Source organism: Fundulus heteroclitus, chromosome 4 (genome assembly GCF_011125445.2).
Source record: "Fundulus heteroclitus isolate FHET01 chromosome 4, MU-UCD_Fhet_4.1, whole genome shotgun sequence".
NCBI lineage: Eukaryota > Metazoa > Chordata > Actinopteri > Cyprinodontiformes > Fundulidae > Fundulus > Fundulus heteroclitus.
The window spans coordinates 14413208-14434989 of NC_046364.1; the positions used below are offsets into that span (position 1 = coordinate 14413208).

The window sequence follows — 21782 nt, forward strand, 5'->3', positions numbered from 1 at the left end:
TCTAGCCTGGGTTCTGTTTAGCCGTAACACCATCCAGGGGGGTATCCTCTACACAATAAGGCATTTTGGAAGAGAAACAGTACCAGAATATCACATATGCCCCCCCATATCCATATTTTTTTTACACCAGACACACCTACAGTGTTTGTTTCTGAAAAGCTTATTCTCATCTGACCAAGGCACTTGGTGCAATTGAATATTCCACTAATGTTGAGCAAACGCTACATGTTAACATTTGCAAACTAGGACAGGTATGTTTTCTTTTCTTGGCATGCCCCCTAAAAAGCCAGCTTGTGTGTAGATAGTATTCAATGGTTGTTATGGAGACTTGGTGACCTCAAGATGCTGCTGTAGTTCTCCAACAGTGAGCTGTGGGGGTTGTTTACCCTCACTTTCCAACCTTTTCACTATACTTGGTGGGTTGATTAGCTTGGTCCTCATATTGCCTTGGTTGTCATTGTTCCAATTGCTATAAACCTTTCAAATTATTGCTCTTAATGTAGAAATTGGCCAGTTCTTACAGCCCTTTCATGACTTATAAAGATCAACACACTTCTACAGTATCTTAAATTAAACTTTCTTGTCTTTCCCCCTTGTAATGTTGCTGAGAGAAACCTGTGTATATGCTCTGTTGTCTTTACACTCCCAAGAAAAATGGATTTGTTGTGTTATATATTAAAAGTTCTCCACTCTACATATTACAACCAAATATGATTTTATGTTAAGGCTTTTTGTGCATCTTGACCAAAGGTACCGATATGACTCACATGACTCACATGTGCTGCAAAACCAGAGATTTATATTTCTGTTCCATTTACCAAAAAGTCCTCATGACCTTTCTACATATCCAAGGCATACTTGGAAACAAATAATAAACATAAATATAAATTAGTCATGAAAAGCTGGGCAGATATTTGTGCTTGAGCTGGCAGAATGATGAGTGACTTTACACGCAGCTGCGGAGTCACAACAGGCACTTCACGATAACAACAATGGACAAAGGACATGAGTCACACTCAATCACACACTGCTTCTTTTTCACAAAAGTAAAGAGTCATCTCTCTCTCTCTCTCTCTCTCTGATGCACAAAAACACACACACACAGACACACAGAAGTCAGTGTCAAAATCAAACAGTAAAACGGTTCCATTTGTCTGAAGATGGGCCAGGTCGGCTTGGACGAAGTATTACAGCGTTAAGGCAAACAAAGAGTATCAAACTAGCACTGTTTTATGCACTTAGATTAATTAGCATCAAATGATATCCAGTCAAAGACCTAAAGTCAACAACACACTTTTACTGAAGTATTTAGACAAGCATTATCAAAAGTGAACTAATTTATTAAACAAACATAAATATAAATGGGTTTACAAGCAATGTCTTCACTACAAAAAACCTTTAAATGAAATAGGTAGTTAAAAACAGGGCTCATAATGAGAAATACAAAACTCACTTAACTTTTGTCCCCTGTTGCGCGGTTATTTTAGCATGACTGAATATGCTTCCAAAGACACAGACACAATAAAATAGAATGGAGGCAAATCCATGTTACAAAACTCAAACTTTAATCTCTGCAAATCCGGCAACAAATGTGGCTCACTGGGTCAGAGGTCAGTCAGCACAGCTAGGCTGTAGCGCTTAGTGAAGAAAGTAGACTGCTCAAAACCTTAAAGGAACACTTTTTAATCAGAGTATACTATCAGCTCTGTTAAACTTCAGGAATAATAATCAGGTAAGGACAGTAGTAGAGGGCGTTGTTTGGCAGTGTCAGCTGTTCTGGTGTCGAAATGAAAAGGAGCACTAAAGGGGAAACAATGAGACGACCACAAAAACGGGTATGGTTTTGCAGTTGGAGGCCAGAGACATCACGACTGAGGTCTTTAACCCATCAGCAGGATTGGTAACTGCTCCTTTGTGGAAGGAGAAACAGGATGAGTACTACTAGAAGACCTGCAAAGTGACCTCAACGCACCACTGTCATCTAACTAGTTAGTCATGTGACTGAACCATGGCAAACAGACTTCATGAAAGTAGCCTGTAGTATGTCCTGTGCTCACTGCATGATCAAGTTCAATTGTCATTTCCCAGAGAACATCAAAATTGGCAGGTTTGGGGCTGAGGTCTTGTTCTTTCCACAGATGTAAGCAGGTTCACTTTGAACTCATGTGACAGACGTGAAAGGGTCTGGAGAAGCTGTGGTGAACGTCATGCTGCCTGAAACATTGTTCTACATGACTGGTTCGGTGGTGGGTCAGTTTTGGTCTAAAGGAAGCGTATCCATGGAGGGACATGCAAACCTGTACAGGATAAACTATAGCACCATGACTGTCATTACCTATCAGGATGAAAGCCTTAGACCGATTGTTAGCCCCTTCACTGGTGCAGTGGGACCTGGGTTTCTGGTGGTGCATGATTAAAGCCAGACCTCATGTGGCAAGAGTATGCATTCAGTTTCCAAGAGGATGAAGTAATTGATATTATTGGCTGGCCTCCTCACTTCAATAAAAAACACTGAAACATCATGTTTAGGTCCATCTGACGCCACCAGATTGGACCTCAGACTGTATAGGACCGCAGTGATGTCCTGGTCAGGATCTGGGAGGAGATACCCCAGGACACCATCCGTCACCTCATAAGGAGCATGCCCCGGCATTGTCAGGCAGATATTTACAGGCACATCGGGGTATACAAACTACTCAGTACCATTTTAAATCTTTCATATTACATTTCAGAAGCATATTTTTTTTCTGTTGCACTTTGTTTGTGACTTAATATTAAGCCCTCTGTGGGTTGATAATTTTCACTGTTATCGAATGATATGCCATCATATTGTTCCTAATACATTAACCATTCTATCATATCCAGCTGGACTTTTGTTTTCCAACTGAGATGTGATGTGTTTTCCAAATGTTCCTTAAATTTTGTTTTGGAACAGTATACTTGCCTCTGTATAGATTTCCCCGGTTTTACCTTTTTTTTTTCTCTCCAAACTTTAGGTGTCAGATCATTAAGCGACCTTCAATATCAGACAAACATGCCCTGAGTAAATACAAAATGCTGTTCTCAAATTACAATTTCATTTTTAACAGGAAAAAGATATTTAAACCAACTTGGCGCCATGACTGACCTAATTGCCCACTCCCACCTTGTTAAAAACAGAATCTACTATGATTAACCAAATTTTTTGTAAAGCTAAGTTTAATTTCACTTGATAAACCAGGCTCTGAAAACTGCCAGACCTGTAGAATCCGGACAGGCCTAAACTGGAACCTGTCTAACAACGTAGTATAATAAAGGACCTCAGCAAGCAACACATCATGCCCCAATCGAAAATACAAATACAAAACAAAAACAATTTTTTTTAATATGATTGAAAGTCCTTGAGATTAATCAGTCTATAGAGGATTACAAAGCAATTTTAATGTGAGATCCATTAACTACAAATGTAGAAAACAGAATAGGGGTGAGCCTTATCAGAAGTGGCTGGCCTACAACAATCCTTCCAAAAACCCATTGGTTCTTATCCAGGAGGTCACATAGAATTAGGAGACCATGGTGCAGGTCTCAGTTGTCTCAGTCTGAGAGTTTTCATGATTTATTATTGAAAAATGGCTTCCATAGGAGATTTTCAAGGCAAAAAAAATTATAAAAAACTCTTCTGAGTGCCTCTCGTTACATCTGGCATAAAACTAACAGTGACTGAGAAACAGAACAGTGCTTTGCTGCTTCAGGACCTGGACAACTTGTAGTGTGACTTTTAACAGGCCATTTACTGTATAATAAAAAATGCTCCATTTGTGGCTCAGTTAGAACAAAGTAATGAATAACTTTTTCAGACAACATCTAACCCAAGACTGGTTTGAATACAACTAACCTTTTGAGCTGTTTCTGTTTTTTGACACATTTAAGAATGCTTTCAATACACAAAAATATTCCACTAATAAAAAAATTGGAAGCACTGCAGAAAGCACAACAAAGCAGAAGAACAGATATCCCAATGCACAGTCAACATTACACATCTTAACCACAACTTGAAAGTTCATCAAGCTGCCCTTAGTCAGAGGGCCCGGTGGTGCTGATGTATGGCAGCCTGGTCTCTGTCAGTCTGCCCCAGGGCAGCTGTGGCCACTAACGTAGCTCACCACCGTCAGGGTGTGAATGACTGACTGTAGTGTAAAGCACTTGGGGGTCGTCGGACTAGTTAAAGCGCTACACAAGTACATGCCATTTACCATCTACCCATTAAGTGTTCTATCTGCACTTGAATGTAATGAATGTGGAAATACTCTACATCTTTAATATTTTGTGTTAAAGCTTAGGATATGCGTTAGTAGATAAGGTACAGCACAACCCAAACCTCTTTTTTCTTCATATTGTGCTTCCAGGGAAAATCATACTTTTTTCTATATTTCATTAAAAAGGGTCTTTAGTAAAGGCCTTATTACTCATCCCTTGCATCCAACTATTTTCATTTAATTTTTTTTTTTAAAGATGACAGATTTTAAATTGTTTAATTCAAATCAATCTTTAGCAATTTCCTTCTAATAGTGTTTTGTGATAGTAGATGCAGTTTTATATCGCAAAAATGCCAAAGATAACACAGTTTGACACAAAAATTGGATCATTACAATAATAAAAAAATAATAAATAGTGGCATAAAACCTGGACTTCAGTAGACGAAGCAGCAGAATAGCCATGCAATGTCTTGAGATGAGATTTGGTTCCTTTGGAAGGAAAATACAAAGAAATAAGGGATTTGCCCTGTGCTGTAAATGAATTTGTTAATGACGGTGTTCATTAATAAATACTTTATAATGGAGCTGAGGCTTGTCACAACTTTCAGCTTTTTGTAAAATTAAGTATCTCGCAAATCTCTCTCCCAAACCTAAGTGTTTTAGTTGTTGAATATTAATAAATGACAACATGTACATTGTTTTCCGAAGCAGTGTTGGGGTGGTGCTTCTTCTTTTTTTTTTTTTTTTGTTTACAATTAGAGTGCTGTCATTTTCATCTATAATACAAATGGGTTCTTCAACTCCCATATCTCATTAAATGGATATGAATGCAGTCATTGTGCCTGAAGAGCTAGCGAGCATCTGCTGCAGAGCTTTTCTAAAGTGACGAAGAGGAGACAAACCGCGTCCCACGGAGAGGAACAGTCCAGGCCATATGTCCAGCTGACATTGGTTTACGTGTTAGTCCAACACAAATATACGTGACACAGCCACTGACTTCATCACTCAGTGATATCACAGGCAGAAGGACCCAGCATTACTGTCATCCTTTACTGATTCAGCTGTCCTTACATTTCTCCCAGGCAGGATTCGTTGCACATAGATTGCAAAACCCAGACGCAAAGTCCGCTCCATCATTGTTCTTCAGCTGACGTGTGGTTTCTGCTTCACAGCCGCAGTCTCAGTCCACTCGATTCTTTCGCCGTGTCTGTCTCCGAGTCGGTCAGACGATGAGAGAGTCTCGGCTGAGGAGAGTGTTCTGGTGAGGGCGACAGTAAAAGACAACAGTGAATGTGAGCAGTGATACAGTGAGAGCAAATATTAAAGCAGTGCTTGCTCAGTAGAGTGAGGTTAATGTGGTGAAGTAAAACCTGGGACAAACTGCTCTTCAACGGTTCGGCACATTGTTTTTTTTTGTTTTGTTATTAATAAAGATTTTTTTTTAAGTCTAGAAACAGGATGGTTTTGAGGTTGAACGCCACTCTGCCCCAGGTTTGTCTGTGAGTAAACAACCAGTTATAGATGTTATAGAAAATAGTTGGGATACAGAACAGAGTATTCTACCTAGGTTTCATTCTGGTTGCATCTGAACCTGACCTGTCAAAGGTACAACGACAACAACACTTACTGGAGGTTTTCCAAAACATCTAACTCCCCCACCCGACACAGAATCAAAGGAGAGATAAAGGAGAGGACACTTTAACAGACTTCTCAACTTCTAGAATCATAAAGATTTGTGTTCAGGTTACAGCTGACTGGAGAAAATGTTGCCATCTAGAACCAAAGTTAAAAAAAAATTGTGGTTCTACATGTCAGATAGGATCTGGCCCACTAGCTCAGCACTTACAGCAAAAATAATTCCCTCACTTGGGGAAGAAGGCTATTTAGTGTGCTCATGTCTTTGATGCAATGAAAGAACTGCTAAGTCATCACAGAGTTTTGATTGGACTTCTTAGGTCAAAAAATAATATATTTTTAAAATAGTATGTGGCGAGTTTACTGATTAATATGAGCTGAAATCAACACAGGAGGGCATTTAATGTAGGAAAATGTATCCTTGTTTCTCGGACACAAAATTGCTGCTTTAAAGAATGGTTTGGAGTTTTAACTTAACTGGAGTTGTCAGAATGAATATTATAGTGGGCGTGCAAACAAAGAGGAATACTGATATTCCCACAATAATCCATCCTTCTATTAGACTGTAAACCGGAACACCGTCTGCTGTTGTTCAGTTTGTTTCTGATTTCTAAATGGGGCAAAGTCATGATTCCAGGGACATTACTTCAAAACAACAGGGATGATGGGTTGCATTTCTCTGGTGAGATAGGAGGATCTCGCAGGGATATCCGAGGACAAACTGTTGGTTAGATCAGAGAACAAAAACAGCAAGCAGATATAGAAAAAGACACAACCAGTGTGGGAACTCCAGAAAGAGCAGCACATCTACCTCAAGGTGAAGATTTGATATTAAAACATCTCAGCTATTACTGCTGCCAGTGGCTGAATATGAAAATTATACTACTTGTGCTGAGTGAGGGGGCCAGAGTATCACAGTCAGTTTGCATAACTTATCAAACTGACTTTTCAGAGTCTCTAAATTCTGCTGTTTTAATAGCTTTCTTTCATTTTCCAGAGATAAATTAAAAAAAAACAACAAAAAACAAAACAAACATCTGACACAACATAACCTTGCCTGCAAGATGAATTCTCGCCGTATTTGTACGTTCACAAACACACAACAATCCATCTTGTATTGCATCCACTCCAACCGTTTGTGTCCAAACCAAAAACGGTTTGTGCCAATCACGTTGTAGTATTTAGGTTTAAGGCGGGACATAGCAGTGCAACTAAAGCAACAGCTGCTGAGCCCACGGCTGAACCAACAAAATATGGCAGTGCAGAAGGACGCATGCGTAGCTGCTACTGCTTTCTCAGAATCCATGATTTCTTCTTTGAAAGAAGCACAGCAAGAAGTGCCTTGACTTGCTTACCTTCTGGTGGTTTCTCATGAAGTTTGCTGCTTATGTTTTAATTTGATAGGCGGGCACTAGATGTCACTTCACTCAATTAGCTTGGAGTGTTCTGCTGAAATTCCCCCCTTTTCCCAAATGGATTCAAATGGAGCAGTCCCAGATTGTTAATATACAGAACTAGAGTGCTACACATTATAATCTGGCTGGCCAGGTCAGACACTAAAAATGCAGGGTCCAAAAGTGTACTCAGCTAGTAAACTTGGAGCCGTGTTAACAACTGATCGCACTGCCAGAATCTCCAGTATACATCCGTTAAACTGTCTGCAGGATGTAGGTTACAGACTTCTGATTACCACACAAAACCCCAGTTCCAAGAATCCTAATCATCATAATTGCACAACTCCCATAATGTGGAAGCAACGAAAGGGATCATTGCACATTTTCAAACATGATGGTTGGACCATCTCTTCATACCGCTTGAAGTTCTCCATATTTAGTCACATCGTAGAGTTAGGTTTGTTCCTTGTTTTATTTGTCTAACATTTTAATACCCATTTACTATTTTTTCTTTCCCTTCTCAGTGATGTGATACTTTGTATAATATCATCTTAAAATACAAACTGAAGCTTGCTAATGCATATGAAGACATTTGCAATGGCTAGTATCACCTTAACAATAGGCTTAGCTGTAATTTGAAAGATGATCTGCTTAATTGATTATATTAGTCCAAGACAGTAACTCAATTGCGCTCTGTCTCACATGGCAAAAATATCACATGTGTGAATGGAATTCTATGTGTGCACCATAAGGGAGATTAACTTTGAAATTCAGAAACTTTCAGAGATGGGTGAAGGAATAAACGGTTATGCCGTAAACATATTTTACTCATTTCTTTTTGATTTAAATACTTCTGGCACACATTTCCATGACCGTATGTGATCTTCCTTACCACTTTCCGGGACTTGTCCCTGTGCTCCTCGCTGTGAGCGGTCAGGGAATGAACAGGTGGAGAGGAGCGGGAGTTGGCTGGAAGCGACCGTGAAGACGGTCTTTCATTTCTTGTCCTCTCTGAGTCGGATGCGGGCAGCGAGTCGTCCTCAAGCATGTTACTGGGAGAGCGACTACGGTGCCGGTTGGATTCCCTGCTGCTCTTTTTTGTGCTCCCTCTTGAGCGTGCATCTAACTCTTCCTCACCCCGGGAGCCATTTTTGCCCTGGGAAACTCCTCGCAGCTTAGCCTTACGCTCCAACAGGCTGTTAAGGAAAGTGCCGTCGTAGTCCCTCTCCTGAGAGTTAGTTGATGGTGGATCTCTTTTCGGGGGACGTGGCTCGGCCCTCTCCCGTTCCCGTGTGCTCCCCCTCTTTTTGGGAGAAGGCAGTGGGCTAATGTCGTGTTTGCCTTTGTTGCTTGGTCTAGTATAACCTTCATGCTCACTGTTGTCATCAAGCTCTTCCTCGTGGTTGTAATAATGCTGAGGAGGACCCTTACGATGGGAGGGATAGCCACTCAACTCCAGCACCTCCATCTCATACTCCACCCTTTCTTCCTCCCTCCTCTCCGCTCCTCTGCCTCCTTTCTGCTTGTAGAAAGCAGCAAACTCCTCCAGCTCATCCAGCGAGCCAGTCCGTCCAGAGGAGCGATACCTCTTTCTCTGCAGGTGTTCTGAACAAGGGTTCCACCTGCAAAGTATCACAGATGGTTATTGCGTCCTTGCCTTTCAATAACGAATCTACTCATGCGTTCACCAACTCCGGCACCTGTCGTGTTTGTCCTCATTGCTGGAGTTCTGTTGCCGCTGACTTCGACCAATCCTGTGCGACTGAGAGGAAGACGGCGGGTCGTCGCTGTGTCGTCGCGGGAGCAGAGGCTCATCCTGGCTGTCGTGCTGGTCTGAGTCAGGGTTGTGACGGTAACGATGAGGTGACGAGAGGTTCTTACGGTGATGCTGCGGCTCCGGGCTGCGGTTTTCACGGTAGCCGTGTGGTTCCGGGCACGAGTCTTGATCAGGGATGGCAGGCAGAGCTTTCTTCTGAACGTTCCTGTAAGTTTGGCGGAAGTTGGTGTCTCCTTCATGGAGGGAGCTCAGTTCTGACTGACTGCAGGCTGGACAGATGATGAAAAATGGCGTAAAGATCATTGAAGACAACGAATCACTGGGAAAAAAAAAGTCTTTGAGAAGAAAGACGCAGGAGTTTAAGAAAGTCGAGAGCTCAGAGAAAATAACCAAAGATTTTTTTTTTTTAACCCAACCAATCAGATATGCTGGCGTGCACATCTGCTAGATTTTCACATGGGAACAAAAGACTGAAAGCAGAGAGGCATGCTGAGACGATCTCAAGAAAATGGGAATCCTCAGTGAAACTGCACAGCCAGCAGAGAGCATCAGCAGGCTTCAGTAGCAAAGCTGCAGAGTGGGTTTTTATCAAGCTTACACTGTTTGCTGCCGGACCCGGAAGGGTTGAAGGTAGCCAGCTGTTTCTCTACATACTGTAGCACCCTGAGAGAGTTTTGATCCTGCGGTGAAGGTACGCGGTAGGGAATCCCCACAGCATGCACGGGCACTTGAGATACTGTAACAGTCATAGTTGTAAAAGGCTACTTTCAGACAGCAATACTTAACAAATATCAATGATGCCAGTGGGGGATTGCTGTTCATTTACAACAAGCTTGTACTAGTACCAGAAACTGCTCGCTCCACAAAGTGTAAAAAGGCTGATACTCTTCACTGTTCCAGTCAAAATTCTTATAGCATTATTTTAATTATCCAACCTGAAAATGCTCCAATCGGACCACTTTCAGCTTGGGGAGCTTGTTTGATGGTCATTGGATCCAGCTCTCCAAATGAATCATGGGTAAAGTACTAATTTGCATCAGTAGTGGCACATTTTTTATGAAACAATTTTTTAATAATAAAGACTCAAAGTGTGCATTACATGTAAGGTCAGACTAACCCTAGAAAGAACAAAGTCTGGGATTTGCAAAAATCGCACATTGGAATTGGTCAAGCAAACTGAAATTGGTGCTTTTCTAATCATAACACTTGATTCAGCAGCACAAAACATCTTAACTTCTTAATCTAAGGGACATTTTTTTTGTTTCAGCATACTTTTGCAATTTTACAATACTTAATAATATTTGGCAGTACAATATTAACAGAAACATATTATAACATAATTAAGTAAGCTGTGGTTTCCTAATATAGTTTTCTTAAATTATTTTCTATTGTATTGAGTCGTTATGCAGTGTCAGACTTAATGCCAACAATGTATTTTTTACAGGAAGAAATGACCTCACCTGTTGAGACTAGGGTGCCGTCTGAGGGGGGGACAGAAGACATCTTGTCCACCAGTGACGGTGGGGCAATGGGGACCATGGCCGGCAGTCCAGACACAAAATATGGAGCGTAGGCTGGTGTTTGAGGGGTGGAGGTGCCTGTCTTTATGCCTTTACCTGCCTCATACACTGAAAAAGAAACTATTTCACTCCAAAATAACAAAATAATCATGTTTTTACCCAGCATCAGTAGTCCTAGCATGAATTATTTCCCACTTTGAGTGTGTGTTTATCCTCACAGTGTCGGGGGCAGCAGCACGTGTCAGGGCAGCACCAGCAGCTGACGTAGCAGCAGCAGGAGTGGGGACAGCACTGACACCAGCAAACCCCGACCAGCAGCAGGAACAAAACACTGCCGAGCACCACAGCCACCACGAACACCCACTCTGCAAGGACACACAGCAAAACAAAGCAAAAAAAGTGGGTTTTTCCACAACAACTGCTACAGGGTCATAACCTGTTATCTAATATAGTGGTTCACAACCTTGTTGAGCTTGCATGTGCACACCCAGACGTGTGTGTACAGACATCATGCACGCACTTGAGAATATGTAACTGAAAATGTTGCACATTTATCAATACTCGTTCAGTAGAATAGCACCGATGTTTGATTTTGCTATCAGCTTAATGTTTCACACTTCTGTGTTCAGAGGTCTAAACCTAGCAACTGTTAAAGGCTTGTTTTGCCATTTGCAGCTTAATTCACTGACAAGACAGAGGCACTGAATGGGGGAATAGCCTGAAAGCTGAGCTCATCACAACTGGTCCTTTGACAATCTAAGATATTTTTCTAAATGAGGTCAGCTTGTCAGCTAGCGATAGTTTTTTGATATAGCCAGACTCTGTATAAACATCTGCAAAATGAGACTTAATTTTTTCTAAATTAATAAATTAATTTCCACTTTATGATGCAAATCTGAACAGTAACCTATCATCACTGCTTCTCATCTCTCTACACAATAGAAATATTTTCCAAGCCTGTGTCATAAGATACTCAACCCCCCCCCCCCCCCCCCCCCCCCCCCCCACACACACACACACATTTTCTACCTCTTTTTGATTCGTACGATTTGCGCCAGCAAGGAACGCTATTATGATAATCAATGTAACAACGAATAGTATGACTTTAGAGAGGGAAGGTATATACATATATATATATATATATATATATATATATATATATATATATATATATAGATATATAGATATAGATATAGATAGATAGATAGATAGATAGATATAGATTAGATGTAGATATAGATATAAATGTAGATATGTATATATGATAAATAATACTAAATATTAGGCATGGCCACCTTTTAATACTTTTCTACCAAACCATTTACGTGTTTATTTAACACAGGGAGTCCAAGGAAGACCTGAAAGTTTTAAACTGTGACCAGCCTAGGAGCTATTCTCTGTGAGACACAAGAGGGTAACGTTTAAAAACAGAAAATTCAATAACCTAAATGACTAAACTACAGAAATGTGAATTTTTCTTATCAGTTTGTGTAAATAAACGACAAAGACGAGCAAAGCTGCACAATATTATTGAAGTACAGCAGTACAGACGTGAAGGGTGCAATCAGTGCTACTGATAGAGCACATCTACAGCCTCTGTCTAAGGAGACTACACAGACAGGGGGAAGGAGAGGGAAGATAAGGAAACTTTCAACAATGTTATATTCAGCACAGCGTCCTCCCTCCGTCTCGTAAACACAGGCTTTCAGACACTGTTGCTGAACACACACCGACAGGAAACCTGCTCCTGCTGCAGGAAGGAAAAGGTCAGTTTATGCTGCTCTCGACTACACTGAAGATCTGGCTGTTGCAGCTAAATAGGTTGTAACGTGATCTGATTTGCAGCCACCATGACCATGACACAAACGTGCAATCTCACTTAAGTATTTTAGCTCCCACCAGAACTGTAACACTGTGTGTGAGTCAAGGCCAGAGACACTCATTAACACGGCGCTAAGCGACTTTAAACCACACAGCTTCAGCGTCATCCCGCATCATGGCGGGAGTATTTCAGTCCCTAAATTTGTCCTTAAAACTCAGATTATTAACATGTGTGACACAAACCATCCACCCCCCTCCCTTTTGACTGCTACCTTTTTACACGGCTTTAACCAAATGCTGTGGAATGGCATGTTGACCAGAGCCATAAATAACTATAATGACCATAATAACTGTTTTCCAGCACAGATCATCATGGTGGGAGCAGCGGCCAGCTCATTATTGGATGGGTGTGGATCAGCCTGTTATCTAGAAACTGGCTTGGTTAAAACCTCCTTAGAGTTAATCCACATCTGTTGTATTATCCAAAAAAAATTTAATATAGCAGGAAACACAAGTTTGAGAATAAATAAACCTGGAAAAGGGTCTAAAAAGTCTAAAATGTTTTTTTTTTTGTTTCTATCAAGGAACTGTTTGACGTTTTTCTGACCCATTTGTAAGCCTGATTACAAGAATTCCATTGTAAAAATTAAAATAAAATGCAGGGACATGATACGTGGCCCATCTAAAAACTAACATTTGATTTTAATTTTGGATGCAGAGGAGGAGCCAGGAATGTACTTTTGTTCTTCTTTTGTCTGTTATTGTATGTCTTTAGGAAAACTGCCAGAGAAAGTCCAGATGCAGTTGAAAGCAGAATGGTTAGTATGAAAGAAGGAAAGCAGAGAAGAAGATTTTATGCCCCAACTGTACCTGGCATAATCTTCAAATCAAAGTCAGGCAGGAGATCTTCAGGCACACCTGAGAAACCTGCAGGGAGAGACAGAGCAAAAGTGACCAGAGCAGAGGAGAGCGGATGGAGTTGATCAAATCAAGTGATTGATATAGCAAGGTGGAAGCGTGCATGCATGCTTTAAGGCAAAAAAAACAAACAAAACAAAAAGAACAGAACAACAGGGAAATGGAGAGCAAGAGCTGACAGGTCAAAGCGTGAAAAACAGAACATGTTTGGTCTGGTTCCAGATAGTCAGAGCAGCTGATGAGAACAATGACCGTCAGTTCTGATTTTAACAGTCTTAAAAATGTTATCTGTCTGATAATAGAATGGACTGAAAATAAAAACATATTCCACGAAGATAAACAGACTGGAGCCATGAGAAACAAAGAACTGTAAGTAACTCAGACAAGAATGCTTTTTAGGTTCTGAACAGGCAGCAGAGACACTTCTCCACAATGATGTCCGACAAAGTCAGTCAAAGATGACCATACTTCAAGTTATTGCTGCTTAATGTGCTTCTACAAGACACTGAACCACAGAGTGTACTTTTATTTTTCAGAATGTATTTTGAATGGCCTTTTTTTAAAATAATAATGTTTGTAAAATGTGTTTGATTGAAAAAAATATACAGAGTAAATGCTATTTTGTTTTACTGATTTAAAAAAAGTATGAACAAACAGAGGGTTCGTTTTTCTCTTATGTGAAACCATGATTTGATGTTGGCGGATGGATAGTTTTAGAACTTGTACATGTCACCAGCTGTCATACAAGATGTTACTATGAAGTCTTCTTTTACCACATCCTTAGACGCATCACCTTAGTTTTTAAAAATCTGGTTGAAAAAAATGCGTATCATGTGTCCACATGAGCAAAGCGCAGCTTTGTGAGAGGTGAAAAATCCCAGCATATGCCCGGCATGTAAACAGAGCCTGGTATTTAACAGCTGAGGGTGTGATTATTGGCAGAAAGGAGGAAAGGAGTGTTTGCTGTGCCAGAGAGAAACTGTGTGCAAGTTGAACTGTCTTGGCCTGACTCCAGCTGACAGCGCACATACCTTACTTAATATCTCGGTGGAGGGCTCAAACTGGTATTTGCTGGATTTTGAAGACAGAAAGACATTTTTTTTTTCAAGCTGATGCAAAAACAGTTCAACCATCTCCAAAATGTAAACAACTAAGATTAGTCCTTTCAAAGTTTTGCGTATTTTAGACATTTCTTTTAACCTGTTGCATTTTGTACTTGGACTTTCTCTTGAGTTGCTTAAAGCCTGGTGATTCCCTAAAATTTACTTCCAAAGAGCTTCAGATTGTTTTTTGGAGCCCCATGCAGAGTGATGTTTATGAACTGCTTCACTTCCTTTTTCCGGTTCAAGAAAAAACAAAGAAAATAACAGAGCCTTGATCCGATTAAACGGCTTATATTGAAAGGAACAGCATGGTTTTCAAAGTAGTTAAAGCTGGTATTCCTTCATCTCGATACAATTTGAAACAGTTTTTAATTGATTTAGCCAAAAACAGCGAAATAAACAGCTGATCCTGTGCATTGAAATAAAGCACGGAACAAAGCAACAGTTTAGTCAGAGTGTTTGGATACAGGGCTCTCACACAGGCCTCTAATGTATCAGTCGAGTGTCTCGCATGGCATCACCCTGCACCTATTGTATCGCTGCGCTCTGCCGTGCCTCCTCCACATCATTAAATCTTCCCTGCCTTCTTTTCTCGGAGCCGATTTGAGGAAAAGACAAAAGACACCCCGAGCGTGGCCTCAGCTGTTGTTATGGAAACACGACTAGTGTCTCGCATGGTGCATTAGATCAGGACATACACAGATTTTGGATTTAGCGTCAATACTCAACCACATGGCAGGACTGTGGGTTTTTATTTGTATGCGTTTAGCGTTACTTTACCCTGTTCTTTTTATCGTAAAGAACATTCGGCCAGTTTACAGGAAACTGTGGAAGCTCTACACCGCGACTCTGTCAAACACCAGCCAGACAAAAGCTCAGCCTCTGGAAGATGAAGGCACCGAAGGGGCCAAGAAACACATCTCCACAGTCTCGGTGGTAATGTTTGCAAAAAAAACACACACAGACACACACTCATCAGGGGCATGTTGGTTTAGGTGTTGAAGCCTGTTCTGCACAAACTGTGTTTTAAAGCCCAGCAACAGACTGTACAACTGAACGCAGGAAGAATGTCCTGCTCGTTGTAAATCAAGCCCACAATGAGCCCAAGTGGCTCACTTTAAAAGCTCAGTTGTGCAGAAATGTCCTGTTTGAAAGTTTGTTATACAGTAAACAACGGGCCACTTGAACAACAGGGCAAATGTATGGAAAAATATGTGCACAGAAATGACCACAGAGAATGGAATCTACAGATCTAATGTGGCAAAAAAGCATTCACTGAATCAGTGACTCAACCACTGTTTTAGCTGGTGTGTGAAGTTAATTTACTTAGAGATTAATCAAACCAATGTGAATTATAAGAGAATAATTTCAATATATATATATTTTTTTTAAATCACTAGCTCTGCTTTTTAATTAAAATACTTGTAATTACCAAATAGTTACTATAAAGGAAGCAATAGCAAAAAAAGGAACCTCTTACCAAGAACCAGCAGCTCCACAGAAGCTTCGTTCTGTCCTTCTATGTCATCCGCTATGGTCACTTGGCAGAAGTATACACCACTGTCTCCCCACTGGACCTCTCCTATACGCAGATCTGCCTCTGCAGGAAAAATGAAATGAAAATGAAAAATGAAGACAAGGAAACTAAAAACGTGTATGGTTACCATTATTTATAACTCTGGAACACATCAGTGTTATTGAGCCAATTTCTTATTTGCTTTGCAGCCTAAAGGGTTAATTCTAAAAGCAACAAAAATAAAAGTTTGATTGTTCTGGAAAATATAGATTGACTGGTACGATTACCTTAATCAGCAAGTATTTTCATGACTTACGGGGATAAATCGTACATGTAATTACATGTTTTCCTTGATACATGCCACCAAAATAAGGATCAGGTTCTAATGGAGTTGGTTTTAAAGTAATGACACAATGAAAAAGCACGCCTCTGCTTTCAGCAAATTCTGTACATTTATCTTATCCAGAATATTTGTTTTATATCACTTTCTTCATTTTTATGCAAACTATGCACAGTGTGTTCTCCTGTAGGTTCAAAGACTGGATGGAAGTAAAAAATATATAAATCAGCCAAGGTCCACAGAACAAAGGTTCCCAGAAAATGACATCTGGAAGCCAGAAGAACCGCTGCAAGTGTGATGAGTCTGAATTAAAACCTTTGCACGGTGCCGCAGAAGGCTCGTGAAATAATGGTGGGAGAAATGTCGTAATTAGTATCAACACTATTTTGTTCCATGAGGTCTATTGACTAGATCACTTGGAATGAGCCTAACTAAGCCTAAAATTCAACAAGTATTTCCAAGTTAAAAAGAATAATAAAAAAAAACTGTTCAATGGATTAAAATATAGCTGGCTTGCTGACAATCCTGCGTCTCTTACTCTATTGTGAGAGGGTCACATGCGTAAATGTGGCAGGAAACGCTTGGTAGATTTCCCTTCCTTTTCCTGTTGCCCAAGGGGACACAGACTGCGACCAGTCTCAGATACTGTTGTAAAAGCTTTACAGCTACATCTCCTTTTCGTTTTCTTGGACTAACGTTTTCCCAAACGTATGACTGTATCGGCGGAGCTGCGTGTGCGAACTGTTGAGCTTGTTAGCCATGTGATTGCCGGAGCACCCCCTGCCCAGACACTCCAGCTGTGATCACTGAATAGGATCACAGCTGGACCCTGAATAGGATTACATGGGTATGGATGACTGGACATCTCCAAAGGCAACAAAGGCTTTATGTTGATCTTTTTTTTTTTTTTTTTTCATTTTTGGCAGTTTATAACATTACTACTTTGAACATTTTTAAGACAGGAGGTGGAGTGGGACAAAGTGAAAAAAGAGGGTGATGCTGACAGGGGGAGAAAAAAATTAAAGGGTGGACTCTGAAATACATCAGAGGGAACACACCAGAGGTCAAGATGAATGGAGGGACAGTGTGAAAGCCATTTGTTTTGTCCAAAATCCTCCACCAAGAAAGGAGTTAGTGCTCCATAAATCTGAGGCCAGCAAACAAGACTACCTCTCTGTGCTCAGTAAGCCTTTTCAGACACACATGCATGTAAGAACAGTCTGTCCCTTAGTGGGTCTTTGAAGGACGTGGTGACAACACGGCAATAGAAAGGGAGAACTAAGGGCAGTGGAATGGCATGTTTACATGGATGCAGCAGAGTTTGCATCCAAAGCTGAAATATCACCAGGCAACAGTTCCAGAGGGATTACAGCATGTGTGTGCGGTTCTGATAATGGACATCTGTGGAGGAGGAACGTCTTACTATTGATGATGGTAACATCTCTATTTTTGTAGAACTCTGAGAGCGTCACCGCGGACCCAGAGATGGACGCCACATTCCTGACAGTCCTCCGGTTGTCGGAGCAGTCCAGGTGGCTCGCCGTGGAACCCGTCTCGTAGCCTCGTCCGACCCCTCCGCTTCCGATCTGCAGACCACTTCCACCCAGGCCTCCGCTCAAGCTGTCAGGGAAGCTGAACGAGTCCCTGGTGCGGTCCCTGCAGTAAGACTTGTAGATCCACTTCACCATAGCAGGCTGCGTGGATACACTGGTGTATTGGCACGGCAGAACCACTGACTGGAACAGAGTAGCATATCTCTTCTCATCTCGTACCATCACATGAAGGCCTGAGCATGATGGAGGAAAGACACCTGTGGGGGGGGGGGGGGGGGGGGGGGGATAAATGGATTAGTGGAGGGAGGGACAAAAACAAAGAAAAAACAGGATATTTATTGAATTGAAAGAATATTCATAAGCAAATTAGTATAAATATATACTTGTGATATGTAACAAACCAGTTCAGGGGATCTTGGTAAGCATCAAAATCAACACTTATTTTAATATTTCATACTTCTAAGGACCCAGACCTTCTAGTAGTCTTTAACGTAGTTTTTTATGAATATTTCTTCAAATTGTCTGACCAAAAATCTTTGGGTTTCGTTTCCTTTTTGTATGCAGAAACACCTCTTGTACACTCCTTGGGTTTAGTAGCCACAATAATCTTTCAAAGTTCAAAACAAGAAGGAAAGTTTTCCTCTGACATATCCTTGCTAAGAAATTAGTAAAAAAAAGGCACCACAAGCCAAAAGAAAGCTTTTTAAAGACGTTCAGAAAGTGTTTAAAAAGCTCATTGGAAGCAAGAAATGCATCAAGATAGACTAAAACTGATCGATCTGCCGAGACTAATAAAGGACTATAGCTACTATTTGAGCTCCTTTGTGCTCACAGAATGCCGACAGGGCTTTGTTGACCTGCCTGTTGCTTTTTGAAGCTGTGGGGGCTCCAAGTGACAGGATAACCTGGAGGCTGTGCTAAAACCGTTAGCAACTACAGTAAAGCAACAATGTGAGGAAAAAAAGAAGAAGGACAAAACACGTACACACCCAGAAACATCTGTGCATGCTGTTCTGTGCCTGTGTCTTGTTGCGAGGCCAAGCTCCAGGAGGTGAAATGATCTCGGCCAGTAGAAAATGATTGTGGTGCACATAGAGAGGAGGGGGATTTTATTTAGGTTGAGTAAAAACAGACTGCTTATGTATGAGGGGTGTCTTGATTTACATTATCAGGATTTTAAGACAAATTGGTTAATTTTACTTTCATACCACACTCATCGATGATTTGCTTTTTTGCCTTGGGTACGAATATGATAAAACACAAAGGCCGTTTCTTTTGAACACTCCTCAAAATCAGGAACACAAGAAAACATACAAGCACAGGGATATATGTTTTGGATGTCAGGAAATACCTATAAGAAAATTGCACCTCCCATAACTTTGCCAGTAACTGCGGTGAAAACGATAACTGAAAAAAAAAAAAAAAAGATAATTTTATGGTGACAAACAAGGCTAAGCAACAATGCAAGTCCATCTTGCTCCAACAAAGAAAAGGATGTAACAAAGGCAAATATAGTCTCCACAAGCTCACTGTCGGAGTGGAGCCTTAGTGTCGCCAAGTCTATATTACGGCTGGTTGTTTGGGACAAACCCTGCCTCTCGACCATTGACAGCTGGAGATAGGCACCAGCACCCCTCACGACCCCAATAGGGATAAGCATGTTGGAAAATGGATGGATGTATGAATGGATGTTTGGGACAAATGCCAGCAAGAAGCATTTTTAGTTTCACCACTACAATTGTAGATATGGAGTTTTTAAGCCATGAGCTTTGATTGGATGTGACTAAAGCTGAGCTTTTCTACACCAATTCAACACTCAAAAGCATCCATTGTTATTGTAGATGTGCGCAATAAAAATCAACGCATATCCTTTAGCCTGTTTAAAAACATTAAATACACAAAAAGAATGAAATACAACACTTTTATAAACACCCCAGTGTTTTTTCAGTGTGAAAAAAATGGACGAATACATGGGAAAATGCCTTATGTCCGCTCCAAGGTATGCTGGTGGATGTGTGATGCTGTGGGCCTGTTACTGTGGGAAGCCAGTGAGACCTGCATGACACGATTAACTCTTTCAAACAGAGGGACATTTTACAAACAGTTCTGGTGGATTCTATGAAAAAAAATAAAAAATAAAAACTGGTCGTCACTGGATCTTTCAAGCAGGATAATGATCATAAAGCATTTGGCCCAATCAACACAGAAATGGTTCCTCAGTCACAAAATCAAACTTCATTCCTTAGCCATTACAGTTCTATGGGATAAGGTGAGGAGAGGATCCAGAACTCTGGAAAATCTAAAGAGATTATGGAAAGAGGAAGACCCGTCTTTTGGGCGCTGTCCAAAAGTATTAAGAACGAAGGAAAAAAGACAATCAATGTCTTAATGTAATTTCAATGTTAGTTTTATTCAGTGGAGCTGCTGCAAATCATTCAATGCAGGATATTTCCGTATGGAATGAAACTACTGCGACTCTAACCCTACCATAAAAACCTACGCTAGTTTATCAGGGTCCTAACAAGCATGGGGGTCCCCATATCATTTTGTCACCTTCCTAAAATAATGGCTTAAGTCACTTCTGCCAAAAATTATATCTTTGCCTAAATCAACTTGATAACTTATTGCCATATTATGTTGCGTGTTTTCTGGAAAAAAAAAAAAAAAAAAAAAAAACTTAGGCCATTATTTCAGGAAGGTGAGGATTTGGCATTAAAACGATTATTTACATCATTGCAACTGAGCACCATGCACCCTGCGTTCTCCAAATGAACACTACCCTGATAAAGCTGATAAAACAGACACAGCAGTGATTTTCTCAAGTTGTTCACACGTGCACATGATAAGCTTTAAATGCCTAAAAGCCTTAGCTCCCAGAGCTTCGGCGCCATCCTGGGTTTATTAGTTTTCAGCAAAGGCCTGAAAATGAAAGTGAGGAGAAGGTGGAGGACATTCGGATATTTGTATTAAGGACACGTGAAGAAACGTATTGAATCAAACCTGTTTAACTTCAAAAAATATTTGATGACTTTTGACATTGTTTGCATTGTTTATTACACTTTGTGTGATGTTGAGCCAACCAGTTCAAGAAATGTTTTATGCCAACAGTCTGGCTCTAGTAAATCAAACTGTTGATTGTTTTCTAGGTTTCTGTACTTATATATCCCGAATAGTCAGAATTTCATCCCATTTAGAGCTGTGTGTTTCCATGATGACCGATATAGCCTCTTGGAATTAGGTGTTTTAGCAGTTTCCTCAAAATATAAACTAGAAGAAAAGCTCACAGGCAGCTACAGCTACTTCTTTGCTATAGTTGGCTCAAGGCTGTATATAATACTTTAAGCAAGATATACACAACGATTACATCACTAGTAATGACCTACACACCTTTCTAATTTTATTTATTTATATATTGTTGATAAATAATTTGTAACATTTGATCCTTTTTCCAAAGTTCTCCTCCTATTTGTCCACTTTTTTCCTGGGCCTTCTCAGAGTGTTTTTAGGGGGTGTTTTGTCTCCAAACGAAATAAAGAGGTCAGCTCCTTTGGCTGAAAGACCGAGTTTAAAATTTGAGAAAATCCTCTCTGATCCCCCCCAACCCCCCAAATCATTCACACATGACTCAACCCAAGGAAACCAGCAGTCTGAGCGCAGAGAACAGCCAGACTGGCCCCAAAGCCCCACGGCTCCAAACTCCAACCTGCCTTTAACCATCTGCTGCCTGTCCACGCAGGTTGCGTCCCTTTCTGCTCAACTTCTCCTACCTGCCAGAAGAACGAGGGGAATCCACCACATTTCGGTAGAAAACAGCTTCCAAATCCCACCGGCGGGTTCCATCAGCATTTCAGGAGAAACTTTGTCTCATTTCCTCCTCCGTGCCATCCCCGGATGATGTTTCAGGATTGCAGGGACATTTTATAACGGGACCAGAGCGCCCGAGAAGCGGAGACAAGGCGTCAAAGCGGTT

General features: G+C 40.8%; 1 protein-coding gene across 4 annotated transcripts; it reads right to left on the bottom strand.

Moving 5' to 3' along the window:
• Positions 1 to 1542: 1542 nt before the first annotated feature.
• LOC105934444 (immunoglobulin-like domain-containing receptor 2) lies at positions 1543 to 21764 on the bottom strand. Of its 4 annotated transcripts, XM_036136103.1 has the most exons (11): positions 21580 to 21764; positions 17683 to 18069; positions 15884 to 16003; positions 13253 to 13309; positions 10780 to 10926; positions 10502 to 10669; positions 9640 to 9777; positions 8965 to 9310; positions 8157 to 8886; positions 5799 to 5831; positions 1543 to 5493 (listed from the first exon to the last, which is right to left on the bottom strand). In XM_036136103.1, exons 1-10 carry the CDS (start codon positions 21656 to 21658, stop codon positions 5799 to 5801), a joined length of 2205 nt encoding a protein of 734 aa, XP_035991996.1. In that variant the 5' UTR covers positions 21659 to 21764; the 3' UTR covers positions 1543 to 5493. The 4 variants fall into 4 exon arrangements, with proteins under 4 accessions (XP_035991996.1, XP_021178177.2, XP_012729870.2 ...); XM_021322502.2 differs by lacking the exon at positions 5799 to 5831; XM_012874416.3 differs by lacking the exons at positions 5799 to 5831; positions 13253 to 13309.
• Positions 21765 to 21782: the final 18 nt, after the last annotated feature.

Coding starts and splice junctions, on each gene's coding strand:
- LOC105934444 (XM_021322502.2), bottom strand. CDS start 21,658: ATGCTGATGGAACCCGCCGGTGGGATTTGGAAGCTGTTTTCTACCGAA. Junction 16,004..17,682: donor AGATGTTACCATCATCAATA/GTAAGACGTTCC, acceptor TTTTTCCTGCAG/AGGCAGATCTGCGTATAGGA. Junction 9,778..10,501: donor CGGCACCCTAGTCTCAACAG/GTGAGGTCATTT, acceptor TGACTGTTACAG/TATCTCAAGTGCCCGTGCAT.